Below are 18,734 nucleotides of genomic sequence, written 5' to 3'. Positions count from 1 at the left end.
ATGATTTCTGAGCTGAACTCATTTTCATGAGATATTGTGTTCCTGTTTTTCCAGCATCTAGAAAACTAACCTGTTAGGTATTTATTAAATAGCAAACTGGAGTAATCCTATGGCAATATGCTAAATGTTTAAAATATAAACATCGGCATTTATTTGGACATTAAAAATGGACTTAGTCACAAGAGCTGGCAAAGCATTCTTGACATTTTTAATGCTTAACATGGCCAAAGGCACATTACCCCCACTGCAAGCATTAACACATGCATGGAATGTTAATTTAGCATGAGTGTGCACTTTATAACCTCCAAATATTTACAAAAGCCTAGAACAACATGGCGGTTATGAGTAAGAACAGAAATGTTAGTTTATGATTGATTCAAGATTCACACATACTCCTGTCTAGAGACATAATATTTTTACACTCTATGGCTATATCATAACAAAAAAAGGTATAAAGATAACTCAATATACAGTAAAATGAGATTAGGCTGCAGGCCAACAGCCTAAAATAAATACCTTTGGATGGATGTTCTATGTTATCATACACTGCGGCTGTATTGTGTCCATTCAAGTAAAAAATACTTAATGAGTGTGTTATTCTTTAGAATTAATGAATGGGCACACTCACCCACTATATCAATACAAGTCTGTCTGTACCAATTCCAGTTCATTGATAAGTGTGCCACACAAAGATTCTGGTGAGCTGTGTACCATCAATGGCACGTGTGTCTACTGCCTTCACCAGTAAATCTGTCTTGTCCTGCATGTTTCTCTAGGGGCATAAACATATAGTACATCTGAAGGTAAAAGATTGTGTCACAAACGTAGTCATTTCACCACTAAACTGTGGAGAACTCAACTAGAATTTGAGGCCAAAGTAAACAAGCAAGTGTGTTAATGTATTAATGTGACTCGCAGTGGACAGTCATTTATGGGCTGATGCTCTCAGCCTATCACCGGTACCCAAGTCAAACCTTCTGCATCAGCGCAGCAGCAAGGAGGACAGAGGAGACAGTGCGGTTGGGAGCCCGGAGACACAACTAAGGGGGTGAATCATTCAAAAATGGTTTAATCCTTAGTTTAGGGAGTTGCATATGGACTTCAACCCCCTTTATGACTTTATTGAGATTTCGTTGTTACATGGATATAGTGGCCCCTTAAGTGGAGGGAGGTTTATGAAGGCAAAAGCAGGTTCTATTCTGTGGCAAGTGCAAAAAAAGGCACAGTCCCTGTAAAAAACCCAATAGCATGCATCTCAACATTTTACACTCAATAGCACCTGATTGCCTTGATAATTTGCCCCGTAAGAGATGCCTTTTTTATTTTTTATTTTCAATATATGATCTATAATGTATTAAAACAATGACTGTTGCATTCTGCTTTAGTGCGTCCCTTTAAAGGAAAAACCGTCAAGTATCTAGAAATTACACTACTGAATAACACATTGTAAACCACCTATATTTTTTTCATGTGCTCCATTTTCTGTTAAATGTATATTACAGATTTAACAAAAGACATTGCAATCCAGGTCAGTGCAGACAGAGCAAACATTCCAAAACGAGAAGCTGACATAAAAACATTATTCTCTATATGTTATCCCTATGCTGACTGCAAAGGACAGAGCAAAAAACGACTAACATGGAGCTAAGATGGAGGCACCCAGTTGCAGGATATTGAGGTGCGGATTTCTACATTTAATTGTATTTTTCAAGCCATCACAAATACTTAATTATTAAATATATAAGTAACATAATATTAAAAATCCTGGGAATCGCCTAAAGGTAAAAAAAAAAAAAAGTTCATTTATTTAAACTGAATAAACGTATGCATTTATTGCTGCCTATAACATGTCCAGTATATCTGGCAATCTAAGTGTTTTTTGTGTTTATGTCAAAACAAAATATTTGTTTACATAAAACCATTGGTTGTAAAAAAAAGTCCAAGATGTGTCTTCTTGTTATTTTGTATCGGCCCAGTGCTATGGCAACAGCTAACGTCAAGTCCTGACTCTAGAAGATTCCACATAATGAGAAAGAGTTCCATCTGTCACTGTTAACATTTAAAGTTAGCGTTTAATTAAAAGTATGGTACGGGAACAATTTAATTATCTTCCATTTGTTGTCAACCTGACTGTCACATTAATGTTATTTCAAGTAGGCTACAAGTCTGCACAGTCACAGTGCAACATATTGTCATATATTTTAATCTTTTTAACTACCGTATATACTCGAGTATAAGCCGAGTTTTTCAGCCCATTTTTTGGGCTGAAAAACCCCAACTCGGCTTATACTCGAGTCAAGGTCTGTATTATGGCAATTTACATTGCCATAATACAGACTGGGGGGAGAGGGGGGCTGGCAGAGCTGTAACTTACCTGTTCTGCAGCTCCTGTCAGCTCTCTCCTCCTCTGCGCCGTCCGGTCAGCACCTCGGTCAGCTCCCAGTGTAAATCTCGCGAGAGCCGCGGCTCTCGCGAGACTTACAGTGTGAGCTGATAGAAGGAGCTGCACGGACGGCGCAGAGGAGGAGAGAGCTGACAGGAGCTGCAGAACAGGTAAGTTACAGCTCTGCCAGCCCCCCTCTCCCCCCCACTGAACTGCCACTGGACCACCAGGGAAGGAGAGCCCCCCTCCCTGCCATGTATCAAGCAGGGAGGGGGGACGAAAAATAAATAAAAATATAAATAAAATAATAATAATAATAATATAAAAAAATAATAATAAAAAAAGGGGGTATAAGGACCACTGTGGGAGGGGGGGTATAAGGACCACTATGGGAGGGAGGGGGGGGGATAAGGACCACTATGGGAGGGAGGGGGGGGTATAAGGACCGCTATGGGAGGGAAGGGGGGGATAAGGACCACTATGGGAGGGAGGGAGGGGGGGGATAAGGACCACTATGGGAGGGAGGGGGATAAGGACCACTATGGGAGGGAGGGGGGGATAAGGACCACTATGGGAGGGAGGGGGGGATAAGGACCACTAGGGGAGGGGAGGGGGAAGTAAGGACCACTAGGGGAGGGGAGGGTAAGGACCACTAGGGGAGGGGAGGGGGAAGTAAGGACCACTAGGGGAGGGGTGAGTCAGGACCACTGGGGGAGGGGGGTGAAGGAACACGGGGGTGCGGAGGTAAGGACCACTGAGGGAGGAGGAGGGGAGGTCAGGACATATGGGGGGGGGGGGCAAATATCCTTGCACCGGCCCTGCACACACTGCATTCATACACTGCATTCATACACACACTGCATTCATACACACACTGCACTCATACACACACACTGCACTCACACACACTGCATTCATACACACACACACTGCATTCATACACACACACACTGCACTCATACACACGCTGCACTCATACACACGCTGCACTCATACACACACACGCTGCACTCATACACACACTGCACTCATACACACACGCTGCACTCGTACGCACACACTGCATTCATTATACACACACTGTAAATAAATATTCAATTAATATATTTTTTTTAGGATCTAATTTTATTTAGAAATTTACCAGTAGCTGCTGCATTTCCCACCCTAGTCTTATACTCGAGTCAATAAGTTTTCCCAGTTTTTGGGGGAAAAATTAGGGGCCTCGGCTTATATTCGGGTCGGCTTATACTCGAGTATATACGGTACTTCTGGTGAGAGAATCTGAATCGTGACCCACATTAGCAATGAACACTTGCTCAGTTTTACAAGGACTACTAATTAAATTTAATACATTAACTAGCAGAATTCCATCTGCAAAATCCGAAATTAGATCAGTTTAACCAATGTGATGTCCAACTCTTAGGAATTACGTGAAGATTTGTGAGTTAAAGGAACAATCCAAGCACCATAACTGCCCATTGGAGAATATTAAGGGCCTAGGTATATAAGGTATCATTTTAAGGTTAAAGAGTTTGCAAAAGTGTTCAAATTCCAAAATTTGTCCAGAAATAGAAGATGACCTATGGTAAATTATGAGCAGGAGGGCATCTCCATATGCAGCTATCGCCAGGTACCCAATTAATAGGGTTTTCTCTCATCTCATGGAAAAAAGTCCCAAAAGTCCCAATTCAAGATTACAAGTAAAGTGGATGGAAGCAGCTTTGCTTGGTGCAATTACTGATTTTGAATCTCGCAGAGAAGAAACAAAGTTATTATCCAAGCCTGAAAGGCATGAGTAAAGAGCGGAATCCAAACTTGCATATGAGGGCCGAGTGAAAATAAAAAAAAGGCTACTCCAGCCTTTTCCACATCTGTGGACAAAAAGATCAAACTGGAAGCCATCCCTTGGCCTTATGTAGAAGATTCCAAACGTTAGTAGTAGTATTGTTTTTGCTTCTCTACCCTCAATAAGGCACACCTGAGCTGAGTGGACCAAGTAAGGTATTGCAATTTGAGGTGTATGGCCAAGAGTTTAAGGTTAACATTCAAAAAGGAGATCAGTCTGTAACTTGAGCATAGGGTGGGACCTTGCCTTTTTTTCGGTATGGTGAGGATGTGGGCCATCAAGGTTTGTGGATCCAGGCTTAATCCACTCACGATGAAATTTAGTGTGCATAAAGGGGGACTTTGGTCTCTATGCTTTATACTCTAAGGTTAGCTGCCTTTGTAAAATGTTTCAGGGGTATCACTTTTGCTTAATATAGCTTTAACTTCAAAAGATCTTTTCTTGTGCATAGCACAAAAGAGTACTCTATATCTCATGTTCCCATCCTGTGGTACGTGCACCACAAGCAGGAGCTTGCCAGCTGCACACCTTGGGGCCCCACCAGAAGGGGTATGGTAAGACAGAGTAGACACCTGCTTACGCAGACAGCAGGTGCCTAGTCTCCCTGAATATGCTGTGTCCAAAGAGGAGGCCCTAGTCGGGCAGTGAGGGAGTGCTGATGTCTGTGCTCTTCCTGCTCTGCTCCCTCTACCGTCCTGCGGTTATGCTGGAAGACGGGTTTTGACATCCCTCCAGCCAAGGCATCGCTAAACAGTGAGCAAGGGAGCAGAGCAAGTAAACTATGAAAATGACAGTATCCACACTAGACCCAATTGAAATGATCAACTCCAGCTCTCTCAAAGTTAGGGAGGCTGTGTGGACTTAAAGGAGCACTATAGGGACAGGAACACAAACATGTAGTCCTGACCCTATAGTGGTAAAACCACTATCTAGCCCCCTTGGCCTCCCTAAAAAAATAGTAAAATCTTCCTCTGACTTCTGACATCATCAGAAGTGGTGGCCTGATCCAATCACAATGCTTCCCCATAGGATTGGCGGAGACTGACAAGGAGGCAGACCAGGGGCAGAGCCAGCATGATTCAAACACAGCCCTGGCCAATCAGCATCTCCTCATAGAGATGAATTGAATCAATGAATCTCTATGAGGAAAGTTCAGTGTCTGCATGCAGAGGGAGGAGACACTGAATGTTTGGATGCATTTTAGGCAGCCATGACACAGGAAGGATCTCTACCAGCTATCTGAGGAGTGACCAGTGAAGTAATCACTAGGCTGTAATGTAAACACTGCATTTTCTCTGAAAAGACAGTGTTTACAGCAAAAAGCCTGAAGGTAATGATTCTACTCACCAGAACAAATACATTAAGCTGTAGTTGTTCTGGTGACAATAGTGTCCCTTTAAATAAAAATAATGTAAAAAAATATTTGTGAGTGTGTGTTAGAGAACGTATGTATGTGTCTGTCAGTGAGGTTTGTGTCTGTCAATAAATGTGTGTGTGAGTCTTTCAGTGTGTGTCAAATCAGTGAGAGTGTGGGCCTGTGAGTATGTCTGTCAGTGTGTGTCAAATCTGTGAGAGTGTCTGTCAGTAAGTGTGCTTGTCAGTGTGTATCCACTCAGTGAGAGTGGCTGTCATTGAGTGTGTCTATCAGCAAATGTGTGTGTATCAGTAAGTGTGTCTGTCAGTATGTGCCAAAGTGAGTGTGTGTGTCAGTGCCCTCTGTGTGTAAATGTGTGTCAGTATCTTGTGTGCAAATATGTGTGTTAGTTTCCTCTGTGTGTCAGTGTCCTCTGTATGCAAATATGTGTGTCAGTGTGTGTCAATCAGTGAGTGTGTCTGTCAGTAAGTGTGCCTGTCAATGTAACCCCAAAGTCTGCGCCAAATCTAAATTTTTATTAAGTTATTATGGTGTCCAAACTGGTGATAAATTGTGCAGTTGGTGTCTCTAGGATTATAAAATAGTCTATAGATTGTGACTAGCATGTATTTATTTGCATTGTATGTTTGCTCATTGGCGTTTAGTCTTACCTATCGAATGATGGTTTCTCGCCACAGTCAAAGGCATCTTGTAATTCTTTGACTAGGTTAGCTTGGCCTGGAAGTCGAAACAATCCTTCTTCTGTCAGCCCTCTCTGCCTGATAAAATCCACGCACTGTTCCACCAGCATGGGGGCAAGGCGCGTCCCATATCTCTTCTCATAGCGCACGGTTTCCTCCAACTTTTGACCAAAGATGCCTGTTAAAATGACAAAATATCTAGATGAGGCTAAATTGATACATAAATTGCAGAAACAACCAATGACACAAACAGATTGCAGGCTTGGATCCCTAATGTATAACTGTTAAATTCAATGTGATGTGCAAAGTACTATCAGCAAAATGAGATCTGATAGCAAACAACGGTATTACTCATGAATCTGAAATGCTAGTATAATGTACCTAAAGCAATTATATACCTAGGTATATTTGTACACATCATTTTCTCCTCTTGAAACTGTTTCTTCCTTCAGTACTGCTGTGTAAAATAGGTAAAAAGATGTTCTGTGTACATGGCGGATTGAAGTTGTTATACATGGCAGTTCTCCATGACAAGTCGTGGATGATTTATGCCCCGCTCAAAGTTGCGACAGGCTTTATTGCATGTATTATATATACGACCAGAAGGTTATCTGAAATCTGATGATGCCAGTCTAATGTCTAGGAGAGTTATGAAATAGTGTCCATTGATCATGTTTGGAATAAAATGATTGCTTTCTTCCGGGACACAGTTTCAAGTCTGTGATATGCTGACAAATGACTTTCAGCGAGGACTTCTAGAGATTTGTCAATAAATTATGTGTTCTGTTATACAATGAAAAGTGAGTGCTTAATATTGATGACGAGAATTAATGGTTATAGCTTGCTTAGCTTTTAACAACAACAACAAAAGTTAACAGAGCGCTATTATGTATGAGAGGGGTCAGCGTAAAAGAAAATGGTTATGGTCATATATTTATTACACTGGCCAAAGAATTATAACATTTTAAGACACATGTTAAATACACAATTAGTTAAACAATTCCTAATTTAGAAATTATGACATCACTCTGGCACTGAACATCATTTCAGACAATTTCCTTACAGTATCACATTTTTTATTTTATTTTAAAGGAACACTCCATGCACCATAACCACTATAGCTCGCTGTCATGATTATTGTTCCAGGAGTGCCATAATGACCTCATTTGTAAGGAGACAAATGTTTTTTGAATGGTTTGACTTTGTAGCTGGGGCCCGGACACTGCTACCCGCCTCCACTACTCTAAGGTACTCAGCAGGTTTTTTTATGTCAGCAAAGTCTTTAAATACTTTACCTGCAAGAATCTACAGTATTCAGTGGAATCTTGCAGACATATGGAGCTGGCATGGTCATAGCCTCCTAGATAACCTGTCTAGCTTTCTGTGATTCCAGTACACTACACTGAAAAAGGTGATTCAAAAGAGCTCTCAAACTAACTCCTTTGTTTTGTATCACTGATGAAGGGTAATGATTTATAGGTATTGGTAATATTGTGAACTTTTACCAAGAACACATCACGGTTTTGTTCTTGAATGTGAAGCTGCCATATAAAGAGATCTGATAAATTTTATTACCGGAACATAAAGCTTAGTACAATTATTGCACATTCTGTATTCTCTGACCCCAGGATCACGCACACAACATTAGGGAAAAAATAAACTCCACCATATTAATAAAATACCACCTGACTGTCGTGGAAGAAGGGAGTTATGGCTTTTTAAATAATTATTATGAGCTAAGCTTCTCATACATTAATTATACATTTGTGCCATGGTTACAGTGCCCCTGATATTGGGATATCTAAACCTGAATATGCCTTTCATGCCATAATTATCACATAAAAGATAGAATGTTGTATAATTCATGAGAAAACCACCAATTGTTGAATACAGTATTGCATACTGTTAATAAATTGTTTTTGTCCTACGTTATCTGTGTTTAACTGCACATGTTGTTCAGGACGTATATGAAACCACCAAAATCTCAGTTTAAATAAAAACATTGTACCCCCTCATACACTGTGATAAAAATACAGAGTCTAAAGTAAATTAATATTTTTTGCCATTTTATTTCTTTTTTTTTTATTAAGCCCTGAGATCCCTTTTGCCTAACAGTTGGAAAAAAAACTCAATATCCCTCGCCCCCGACCTTGCTTATAAATATACATTGTGACTCTTGATTTGCGTGCTAATCTAATCTCAACAGCCATAAATGTAATTATATAAGCCAGTACTTCAGTATTACTCATATTTTCTTGTTCAACCTTCACAAACACAATCGCTTACTATATTTAAGATTATATCTAGAAGTTTAATAACATCACATTGCTTTTGGAAATCTGAACAATATATTTAATTAGTTATTTGTACTTGGAGAAATATGATCCAAAAACCTGTGTACCCCCTATAATGTGTTTACACATAATCATTTCCATCCCCTGTTTCCCACTGCTATTCCATTTGATGTGTTCCTAGTCAGGTATACCTTGTGAACAAAATCTTCTACACAAAATAAGAAGCGTGTGAAATGAAGGTAAATCCATGGTATGTGATTTTAGATCCCAGAATTGCTCAGCATATTCAGAACGTTGTATTACTACTGATTAATAAAGATGTAGGGGGAGATCTATCAAGGCAAAACAGGTGCTATTTTGGATGCTAAATGTTGAGAAATATGCCACTGGTTTCCACAGTGATAGTCCCTTATTTATCTCTTTACCCCAAAATAGTGCTTGTTTTTGGCTTGATAAATCTCTCCTGTAAAACACAACATTTAAGACATGGCAGTATACTTGCATGCAGTCACATAATATGTACTCTAGACCAGGGTAGGCAACCTTTGGTACTGCAGATGTTGTGAATACACCTGCTCGAGACTATAGCTTAGTATCTTCAAGACCAGTGGAAGTGTGTGGCTGGGCACCACAAATTAATTTAATATATATATATATATTGCAGTATAATTTTCAAAAATGCGCTGCACTGCAAATGTTTTTGAACGACACAATTTTCAGGAATTCATGACACTGTTATGATTGTAAGAGCATTACGGTAGATGTAGTCCACAACATCTGGTGTGCTAGAGGTTGCCTACCCCTGGTCTAGACTACAGTTTAGTATCTTCAAGACAAGTGGAACTGTGTGGCTGGGCACTCAAATTATAATGTATTTATTTTTTGCGGAATCATTTTCATTGAACATTTCAAAAAAATAATGTACTAGACCATAGTGATGCACTGCACATGTTTTTGAACTACAACATTTTCAGGAATTTGTGACACTGTTTCAATAGAAAGTAAAATGTGCACTCATTGCGTGTAAAAACATAAAAATTAGAATTAATAAATTGGAATAATTTGAGATTTTCATGTTTTGGTGTTGGCTTACTGAATAGACATCTATGTGTCATTGGCCACTGGACATGTAATTTGTATCTTCTGAATAAACCCACAATATCTACTCCCCCATCTGTTCTGAAACCTGGAAGTAATTAGTTAAAAACCTGTCAACACTCCTACTGACTGGATAGAAGGCTATTTTTTATTTTTTTTGTTCTTTTCAATAGAAGGCTATTTTAATAGGAAAAATGTGGGGAATTGTGGATTTTGTAATTTCTGTATCTGAAATCAATATTTTACAAGAATCGTCAACAACTTCTGCACCCAAGAAGGGCTCATTCACTTTCTATTGAGACAATGTCCTGAAATCACTTTAGTCATCTGAAAATTAATCTGCTAATCTCGCTCTCCAAATTCTGCACATTCCATCAGTAGCTGGGGGATGGGGCACACTAACCTATTGCTGACTTGCAAACTTTCAACTAACTTGAAAACTGCAGCATCTGTGCTTTTTTTACACATTGTTTATGACAGCTATATTAAGGTGGACACATGCCAAAGAATATACTAAAACCTAATGGGTTGCACGTACATAGCAGCAACTGACATATCTAAAAATGCCCATTAATTTAATCACTGTGCCTGTATGCTACAGTGTCCCGAGGGAGGCACTAGCTGCTAAAAATTTGGAAAGAAAGGTTGACCATGGTGTCGAAGATAGAACACTGGCTTCATGGGCCAAATAATTGTTACTTTTTGTAATTAATAAAGTGCTTCATTTGGCAACATGGATAGCTAAGATCAAACGATCAAACACAGCTTCTTACAAAGCCATGGTTAAAGAGAAACTCCACTGTCCAAATGTCCTGTGTGCCTCCTACCATTGTATCAATGCAGTGCCTGACTTGTATGCCATACTGAATGACGATTTAATACAAACACGCATCTCCTCCATAATCTGGGATGCTTGTAAAATATAAAAATTGGAAACTCCCTAACTCCCATCTTACTGGTCTCTTCCTACATAGTTATTAAGTAATTAAGTTATTAAGTAATCAAGGTAGGTTGAAAAAAGACCCAGGTCCATCGAGTACAGCCCTTTAAAACACATCTTTTTATGTTGTTGATCTAAAAGAAGGCAACAAACCCAACAGCTCGAAGCTGCCCGAAGCTGCTACGGTGACCTTTTTGGGCAGAGAATTCTACATCTTTATTGTTCTTACTGTAAAGAACCTTTTCCTCTGCTGTAAGCGAAAATGCCTTTCTTCCAGTCTGAATCATTATTATTGGGAAGTACCTCCACACTTCTTTGAACAGAGTAAACCAGTATAATTTGCTGAAAAAAATCATTATAAAACAAACCTTACAATTTCTTATGTCTGTTAATAAACAGACTTCGAAAGATGATAGTCGTCTAATTCGTATATTTGTCCATAATTTGGAACCCTTAAATATGGCACTCTCCAGTCTCCTTAAATATGGCAAACACACATAATTACCAAATTGGGAATTTATCTACTACTGAAAGACTTGCCGTTGATTGCGGCATTCTATTAGTCCGAACAGAATTAACAAAACTAAAATATTGGATAACTTTCAGTTAAAACAAATCTCCCAATATAAGAAATTATTTTTGGACAAAACTAAAATTATTTTTGTCCAAATCAAAAAAAGTCTGCCTCCACCATATGCAAGTCTGCCAATAAATAGAGAAAGATAAGATAAAAATAGCTATACAAATTATGTAAAATAAAGCCTTTCTGGACATATGGCAGCTATGATGTCAGCTGGCCTTCCCCTATATAGTGACACTGCTATCCAATTCTAATTTCATACTAAGCATTTCTCTTCTTAGGTATCAGCTGAAATGAGTACTGCCATAGGCTTCAATGCATTATTCCCATACTTCAAAACTACAGAGAAACATATTGAGTAAACCTTTCACGCGTTCAAAGGGAATAAGATGTATGATGTAGAAAAAAAATCCTTCTTATAATATATATTTATCATCTTATTATTATTATTGGGTGGCTCGACGTGATGGTAAAATACATAAGCCAATTATACATCTTTTCATTGGGGTATATCTAAAAGCAGCTTGCCAAAACTGCAGATCTATAGTGTTCAACCTTTTCAAGCCCTTCCCTTCTAACCTCACTTTCTGTGGCTGTCCAATCACAGGCTTCCTAATGCAGCTCAATGAGAGGTCTTGGCAAGGCAGGTGTTCTGGGCAATTGTCTAGCTCTTGAATTTAGCTCCACTGAGATAACCAAACCAGGAAGTAACAGCACCTACAGTCTGCTTGAAATTCAAGGGGGGTGTAACTAGGGTCATTTGTAAAAGTGTCAATTTCTATTGAAATCTGCACATTTTGTAAAATAAAAAAAAAGAGGACACACTCTTTAAGTGGACTTGCACTTGTGTAGTAGCGGCGATATATTTTATTGGTGATTTGTCATTGTATAAGCGCCTTTTATTGCACAGAGCACTTTTCCATTTCCAATGGGTTTACTTGTAGTGGATCCAAGCCACTCAGTTCACTCTGTTTGATACATATTTATTATCATTCTTCGGTGTCAGTTAGAAACATCAATACGCATCAGACTTACATTTTATTTAGGTTGATTCTTCTTCAAATTATGAATATATAATAAAACAACAAAGTATGTTACAGGATGGTGGATATTCAACACACCTTATGGTCCTTTGTCCACTATTTTATATAGCTATGACCATAAGGACATTAGCCCTTTTAGCAAAAACTCTGGCCATATCAGGACACGTATGAAGAGCCTCTTTTTATGTAACCACGTTCCAGAATTTTTAGACAAAGAAAGCCATGTGAGTTATTGATGCCATCTCTTACTTTTGCTCGATTTAGACACCCATATCTAATGTGAGGGAGTAACAATATTTTATATTTTTTTATTTAGGGAAGAATGCTGTATTTTTTTTTTAAATAAATCACTTTCTTAGTGACTACTGGATATGGGACCTACTGCGGTTATATTTGTAAGTTAATTGGCATTGTGCACTCTACTCTATTCATGTTATTACTAACCCGCTATCCTGAAGCTGTAGAGGATGAAGAAGGAGAATAGTGGGCCCCAATGGAGTTTATTAAGCTCCTTAACATGAGTAACAAGGGGAGAAAACTTAACAAGAAGATTGAGGGAATTATGCCCACGAGCGGTAGCATGCCATTCTTAACTGTAGGGTAGGGGACACAAAATGCAAGTAACAGTCATACCCCAGTATATAAGAACATAAATGGAACATAAGTACAGATCTGTGGTAGGTTTGATGAAACTTCTTCCTGAAGTCTTCACCCCATGCTATGGGCCCCTGCAAAGTGTCCCTAGCAGAAGGGGTTGCTCAGTCTTTAGTGTCCTATTCAGCCGATGCCCGTCAGGGGTTTCCCGAATTCCCCTTGTGCAGGCTGTGACAGAGAGTCCATCTCCATGTTGGGTATGTTGTTTCCTCTCCCCTGCATAGGTCCTGTCGGATGATGCTGTGCGTGTGTCAGGCGGGTTGTCGGTAGCCCGTAATGCAGCGGATCCCTGCGGTTTCGGCTCCGGACCTTAGGAGGAGCCAGTGCCTTTAGTCCCTCGACCCGCCCGTTCCGAACGGGAGGGTTGTGGGCCCGCGGGTCTCCTGGATTGCGGTCTTCTCCATGGGCATTTGGACTGCGGAGTGGAGGGAACTCCAATTGGGTCCCCAGCCCAGAAGAGGCACAGGTATCCGATTCTGCTTCACAGGCTGTCTGCAGCACTTGAGGGGATAGTGTGAGTTGCCGCTTGGCGAGACGATCCCAGAAGGCCTGGCATATTGCCTCAAATCTGGCATCGAAGCTTTCTCTCCAATTCTGGTCTGATAGGCTCGTTTGGTTGTGCTGAGATGTCATTGCGGCGGCCATCTTGGATGAGCCGCGTGGCTTTCAAGATTCTTCTGCCTGCTACCCCAGTAGGGACCGGGATATCCCCCACCGGTCCAAAGGGGGGGGGGGGGGGGGTAGGAGGTTTGAGGTGTCTGTGAGCCTGTTCTCTAGCGAGGAGAGCGGCCGCCTCTCCACGCTTCAATCCCTGGTAGGCCTCAGCAGGTTTTTAGGGTTCCCGGCTAGTGTCAGGCATGCTTCGGGTGTCAAAGGGTTCCCCCGGGTATCCCCTCCTCGCTTATTCTCCTCCAGAAAGTGAACGTGCCGGATTTCTGGGGTTTTTCCGCCAAAAACAGCAGTTTTGGTCAGGAGCTTGGGTCCTGCACGTCTGCTCAGCCTGGAAGCTAGGCTCCGCCCCCCATGAAATTTATTTTTAATTTCAAAAGACATGTGAAGAATACAAGCACCTCTTCTAGTTTTTTGGCCAACAGATGTAACAGGAGATAAGTGAGCGTGTCAAGTTCCTTCAATGAACATTATCAGATAGAAGCATAAACAGAGCCGCAGGTACGTACGTCTTATCTAAAATGACAACAACAACTCTAAACATGTTTATACACTAAAGGGTTTATAAAGTCACCAGAACCACTAAAGCTTAATGTAGTGGTCATGGTGTTTATAGCATGTCCCTGTATTATCAGCAATGTATAGAGAAAAGGCAGTACTAACATTGCAGCCTAGGAACACCTCTAGTGGCAGTCACTCAGACAGCCACTAGAGGTGCTTCCTCTGTCCGTGCCGCCATTGGATGCCTTCAACGTTTCCAACGCTCTGCATGAAGGTGTTGAATGTTCCCCATAGAGATGCATTGACTCAATGCATCTTTATGAGGAGAATCTGATTGGCGCAGCGTAGCATTTTGCCGCGTATGCGCAATAGCCTGCTAATGCTTACCTATGGAAAAAACATTGTATTGGATGAGATCATTAAGATTGATGATCTCAGCCATGGAGGCAGAGTCAGCCAGTGTCAGACCTGTGCAGAGTGGTTGAAAAGTTGAGTAAAAGTACCTTTTCAAAGCGATGCAAGGGGTCCGGAGACCTAACACTGCAATCCAGCACTATAGTGTCAGGAATACGTTTGTATTCCTGAAACTATAGTGTTGGTTTAATGCTGCAGATTGCTATTACAATCTATAAACATACGAAAACCAAAATAAACAAATGCTAGTTGCCCTTTAAGACTTGGCGATCCTATTGATACACACAATGCTTTGTGCGTGAGAAGATGTACTTACACTAATTCTGAAATCTGGCTCCTCTCCTCAGACCGTATTATATTTACTCTGTATAATTGCTTGATGTTTTCTTTTCACCTGTTTAAGAAGGTCATAGCTGGGCAACCCCATTTTGCTTTGATAATGACTTTTCAGTGTTCCAGCTAATCAGTTCACTTACTCGGAATGGAGATAAGCCATACAAAGAAAACATCTCTTACAAAGCAATATATTATTAAAGTGAAAGCCCTCACCAAACAATAAGGGACCTTTCTCAATGTTTGTGCAAATATATATTTATTTTATAAAAGTTTAGGTAACTATTTAATACAGAATAGAAATTTGGTAAAGTACACGGATTCAGGCCTGCAAAACTATTTTTAAAAATAAAGCCTTAGTCTTCTTTTTTTATATTACTGATCGTGAAGCTAACTTCAAAGGATTACTCCAACAACAACAAAAATACAGTGTTTTAAGAAAACACTGGGGGTTTTGGGTATTGTAACCCTTCCTATGCTGTCAGGTCAAAGTTTAATAAACAAACAAAAAAATACCTAAAACTTAACTGCAATATAGGGCTGATGCCAAATTCTCCGCTCAGCCCTGTTTTCCTTTGCGGACATCATAGCTGTCAGTGGAGGGATGTAGGGGAAGCTGAGCAAAATGGAGGAGTGTCTGTGCCGCCATTGGATGCCTGTTGCCAGCATGCCTTGTGTGCTGATGACTGATGTCCGATATGCACAGAAAGTTTCGATGACACTGCTGGAGGTGAAGATGCACCTCTGGCAGCAAAGGAGCTAGACTACCAAAGCGGCCACCCAGGGCCTGGTGGGCCTCTGTCTGGCTCTGTGTAGGCCCTCCTTTAGCTGTCAGAAAGATCAAAAGATCTCTCTGCATGGCTCTCTGCTCCCTTACTTCATTTACCACAAAGCTGTATTTATCTCCCCACAGGTTGATAGACAGCTACTAGAGGCAGTCTTAATACTGCAATGCAAACAATGCTGTTTCTCTAAAACTCTAATATTTTACATTGCAAGGCTAACGGAACAGGGACACTGCACTCAGACCATATCAATGAGATGAAGTAGACTGGATGCCTATAGTGTCCCTTTAAATATTAAAGTGGCAGCTAAGGAATAATACTACTTTATCTTTCTTGCCTCCCAACTAACCTCTCTCATACATCATCTTTCATCAGAGCCTAAGGTAACCTTAAATTCCATCAAGAATTGCAGAGCATGATGGAACATGAAGTATGTTCATGTTCCTGGGAAAAGTACAGTAACCAGCTGTCAGCAGGACAAATAAAGAATTTTATTACTGGAAAGGTGAGCTATGCTGTACATCTCTCTGGAACCCTTTGGGTTAAACCATCTTTTAATTCATTACATTGCAGGAAATTAGCAATTGTTTATTGGCAGAAAAAAATCTTGATATGGGTAATAAAACCAAATTTAATCTTTCTCTCATGTATATAAATGAAAACTAAGGAGCGAATATAAAATAGGAATTCAAATCTGTATTCAGGGCCGGACTGGCCCACCGGGATATTTCCCGGTGGGCCGTCGGCACCTGGGGCCGGGTAGGCAGCTGGCTCTTCTGGCGGCCGCAGGGGAAGCTCTTTTGGCGGCCGCTGGGGGAGCTGGCTGTTCTGTCTCTGCTCCCCCTTCCCGCGCGCTAGAAAGAGACCGGGGCCGGAATATGACGTCATATTCCAGCCCCGGTCTCATTAAGCTGCGCGCTGGGAGGGGGGAGCAGAGACAGAACAGCCAGCTCCCCCAGCGGCCGCCAAAACAGCTTCCCCTGCGGCCGCCAAAGAGCCAGCTCCCCCAGGCGGCCACCATCAAACTAAGCTCACTGCCTCCCCATGCGGCCGCTAGCACAAAGGTAGAAATTATGAGTGTATGTGTGTGTCTGTGTCATGGTGTGTGTGTGTCTGTGTCATGGTGTGTGTCTGTCTGTGTCATGGTGTGTGTCTGTCTGTGTCATAGTGTGTCTGTCTGTGTCATAGTGTGTGTGTCTGTCTGTGTCATGGTGTGTGTCTCTGTCTGTATCGTGTGTGTGTGTCTCTGTCTGTATCGTGTGTGTCTGTATGTGTCATTGTGTGTGTGTGTCTGTCTGTCACGGTGTGTGTCTGTCTGTGTCATTGTGTGTGTGTGTGTCTGTATGTGTGTGTGTGTCTGTCTGTCATGGTGTGTCTGTCATGGTGTGTGTGTGTGTCTGTTTCATGGTGTGTGTGTCTGTCTGTCATGGTGTGTGTGTCTGTCTGTGTCATGTAATGTGTTTCTGTGTCATTGTGTGTGTGTCTGTCATGTAATGTGTGTCTGTGTCACGGTCTGTGTCATGGTGTGTGTGTTTGTCATGGTATGTGTGTGTGTCTGTCTGTGTCATGTAATGTGTGTCTGTCTGTGTCACGGTCTCTGTGTCGTGGTGTGGGTGTGTCATGGTGTGTGTGTCTGCATGTGTCATGTAATGTGTGTCTGTGTCACAGTGTGTGTGTTTGTGTCACGGTCTGTCTGTGTTATGGTGTGTGGGTGTCTTTTTTAAGGTGTGTATCTGTCATGGTATGTGTGTGTGTCTGTCATGATATGTGTGTGTGTCTGTCATGGTATGTGTGTGTGTCTGTCTGTGTCATGGTGTGTCTGCGTTTCTGTCTGTGTCACGATGTGTGTGTCTGTGTCACGGTCTGTCTGTGTCATGGTGTGTGTCTGTCATGGTATGTGTGTGTATGTGTGTTTTTACTCACCTTTTTTTTTCCCACGTCATGCTGGTCTCCCCTCGACTGGCCCTGCCTCTATGGCTGAGATCATCAAGCTTGATGATCTCAGCCAATCCGCACTGACACAGGAAGCACATCTAGTGACCGTCTGAGTGTCTGTCACTAGGAAGCAATGTAAACACTCCTTTTCTCTAAAAAGTCAGTGTTTACATTGAAAAGCCTGCAGGGACAGGCTATAGACACCATAACGTGTACATTAAGCTGTGTGTGTGTGTGCGCGCCTGCTAGTGAGTGGGCTTGCTTGTGTGTGTGTGTGTGCCTGCTACTGAGTGAGCTTGTGTTTTTATGTCAATTACCTTATGTATATCAGTGAGATTGTTTGTTTGTCTATGAGGCTGTGTATCAATCAGCTTGTGTCAGTGAGATTGTCTGTGTCTGCATGTGAGTATGCTTACTGTATAATTAAAAATTTTACTCTGAAAGGACCAATATTTTATATTGGAAAAAGCAATATTATATATATATATATATATATATAAAATCAATCATCTAGGGTGGCAAGACATAGCCTTACATATTACATGCGACAATATATGGCGCAATGACTTAAGGGGTTGGCATAGATTGGCTGTGCATTAAAATCCCTGACTGTACTCACCCGATTCCAGCACTTGGTTGGTGTGCCGGCTCTTCCAAAGTCATCAGATAGTGGGGCCAGTGCGAAGTGAGCACTTTAAGCACATTATGCCCTCCCCATAGGGAATCATTTGTTTAATACCTTCCTAGGGGCATTTAACTAACGCTGGATGCAGAGCATGAGAACGTCCAGCGTCTGTTAGGCGACCTAAAGTCGCCTAGCAAGCAGGAAGTGCATCTAGTGGCTGTCTGAGTGACAGCCATTAAGGGCAGTCTTAGTCCTGCAATGTAATTATTTTTGTTTCTCTAAAACTGCCATGATTTCCACTGCAGGACTAGGTAGGAAAGGGACATTGCACCCAGACCACTTCAATGAGCTGAAGTGGTTTGGGTGCCTATAGTGTCTTTTAATGTAGTGGTTCTGTTGTCTACAGCATGTCAGAGAAAAGGCAGTGTTTACATTGCTACATAGTAACACCTCTAGTGGCAGTCACTCAGATGGCCACTAGAGATGCTTCCTATTTCAGTGTTGCACTGTGTGCTTTACCTACGTTCAGCATATCCACGCTCTGCATGGAGACGCTGATCGCTGTACATAGAGATACAA

At 41.3% G+C, this 18,734-nt stretch overlaps 1 protein-coding gene across 7 annotated transcripts in view; it reads right to left on the bottom strand.

Moving 5' to 3' along the window:
* The window catches only part of ARHGAP24 (Rho GTPase activating protein 24), an 829,616-nt gene that overhangs the window by 36,735 nt on the left and 774,147 nt on the right, over nt 1–18,734 (bottom strand). For all 7 annotated transcript variants that reach the window (XM_063458762.1, XM_063458763.1, XM_063458761.1 and 4 more), the window contains one exon: nt 6,255–6,462. In XM_063458762.1, coding sequence (XP_063314832.1) covers nt 6,255–6,462 — 208 coding nt within the window. The remainder of the gene's footprint in view (nt 1–6,254; nt 6,463–18,734) is intronic.

Source organism: Pelobates fuscus, chromosome 6 (genome assembly GCF_036172605.1).
Source record: "Pelobates fuscus isolate aPelFus1 chromosome 6, aPelFus1.pri, whole genome shotgun sequence".
NCBI classification, from domain to species: Eukaryota; Metazoa; Chordata; class Amphibia; order Anura; family Pelobatidae; genus Pelobates; species Pelobates fuscus.
This window is presented reverse-complemented; position numbering and strand designations above follow the sequence as displayed.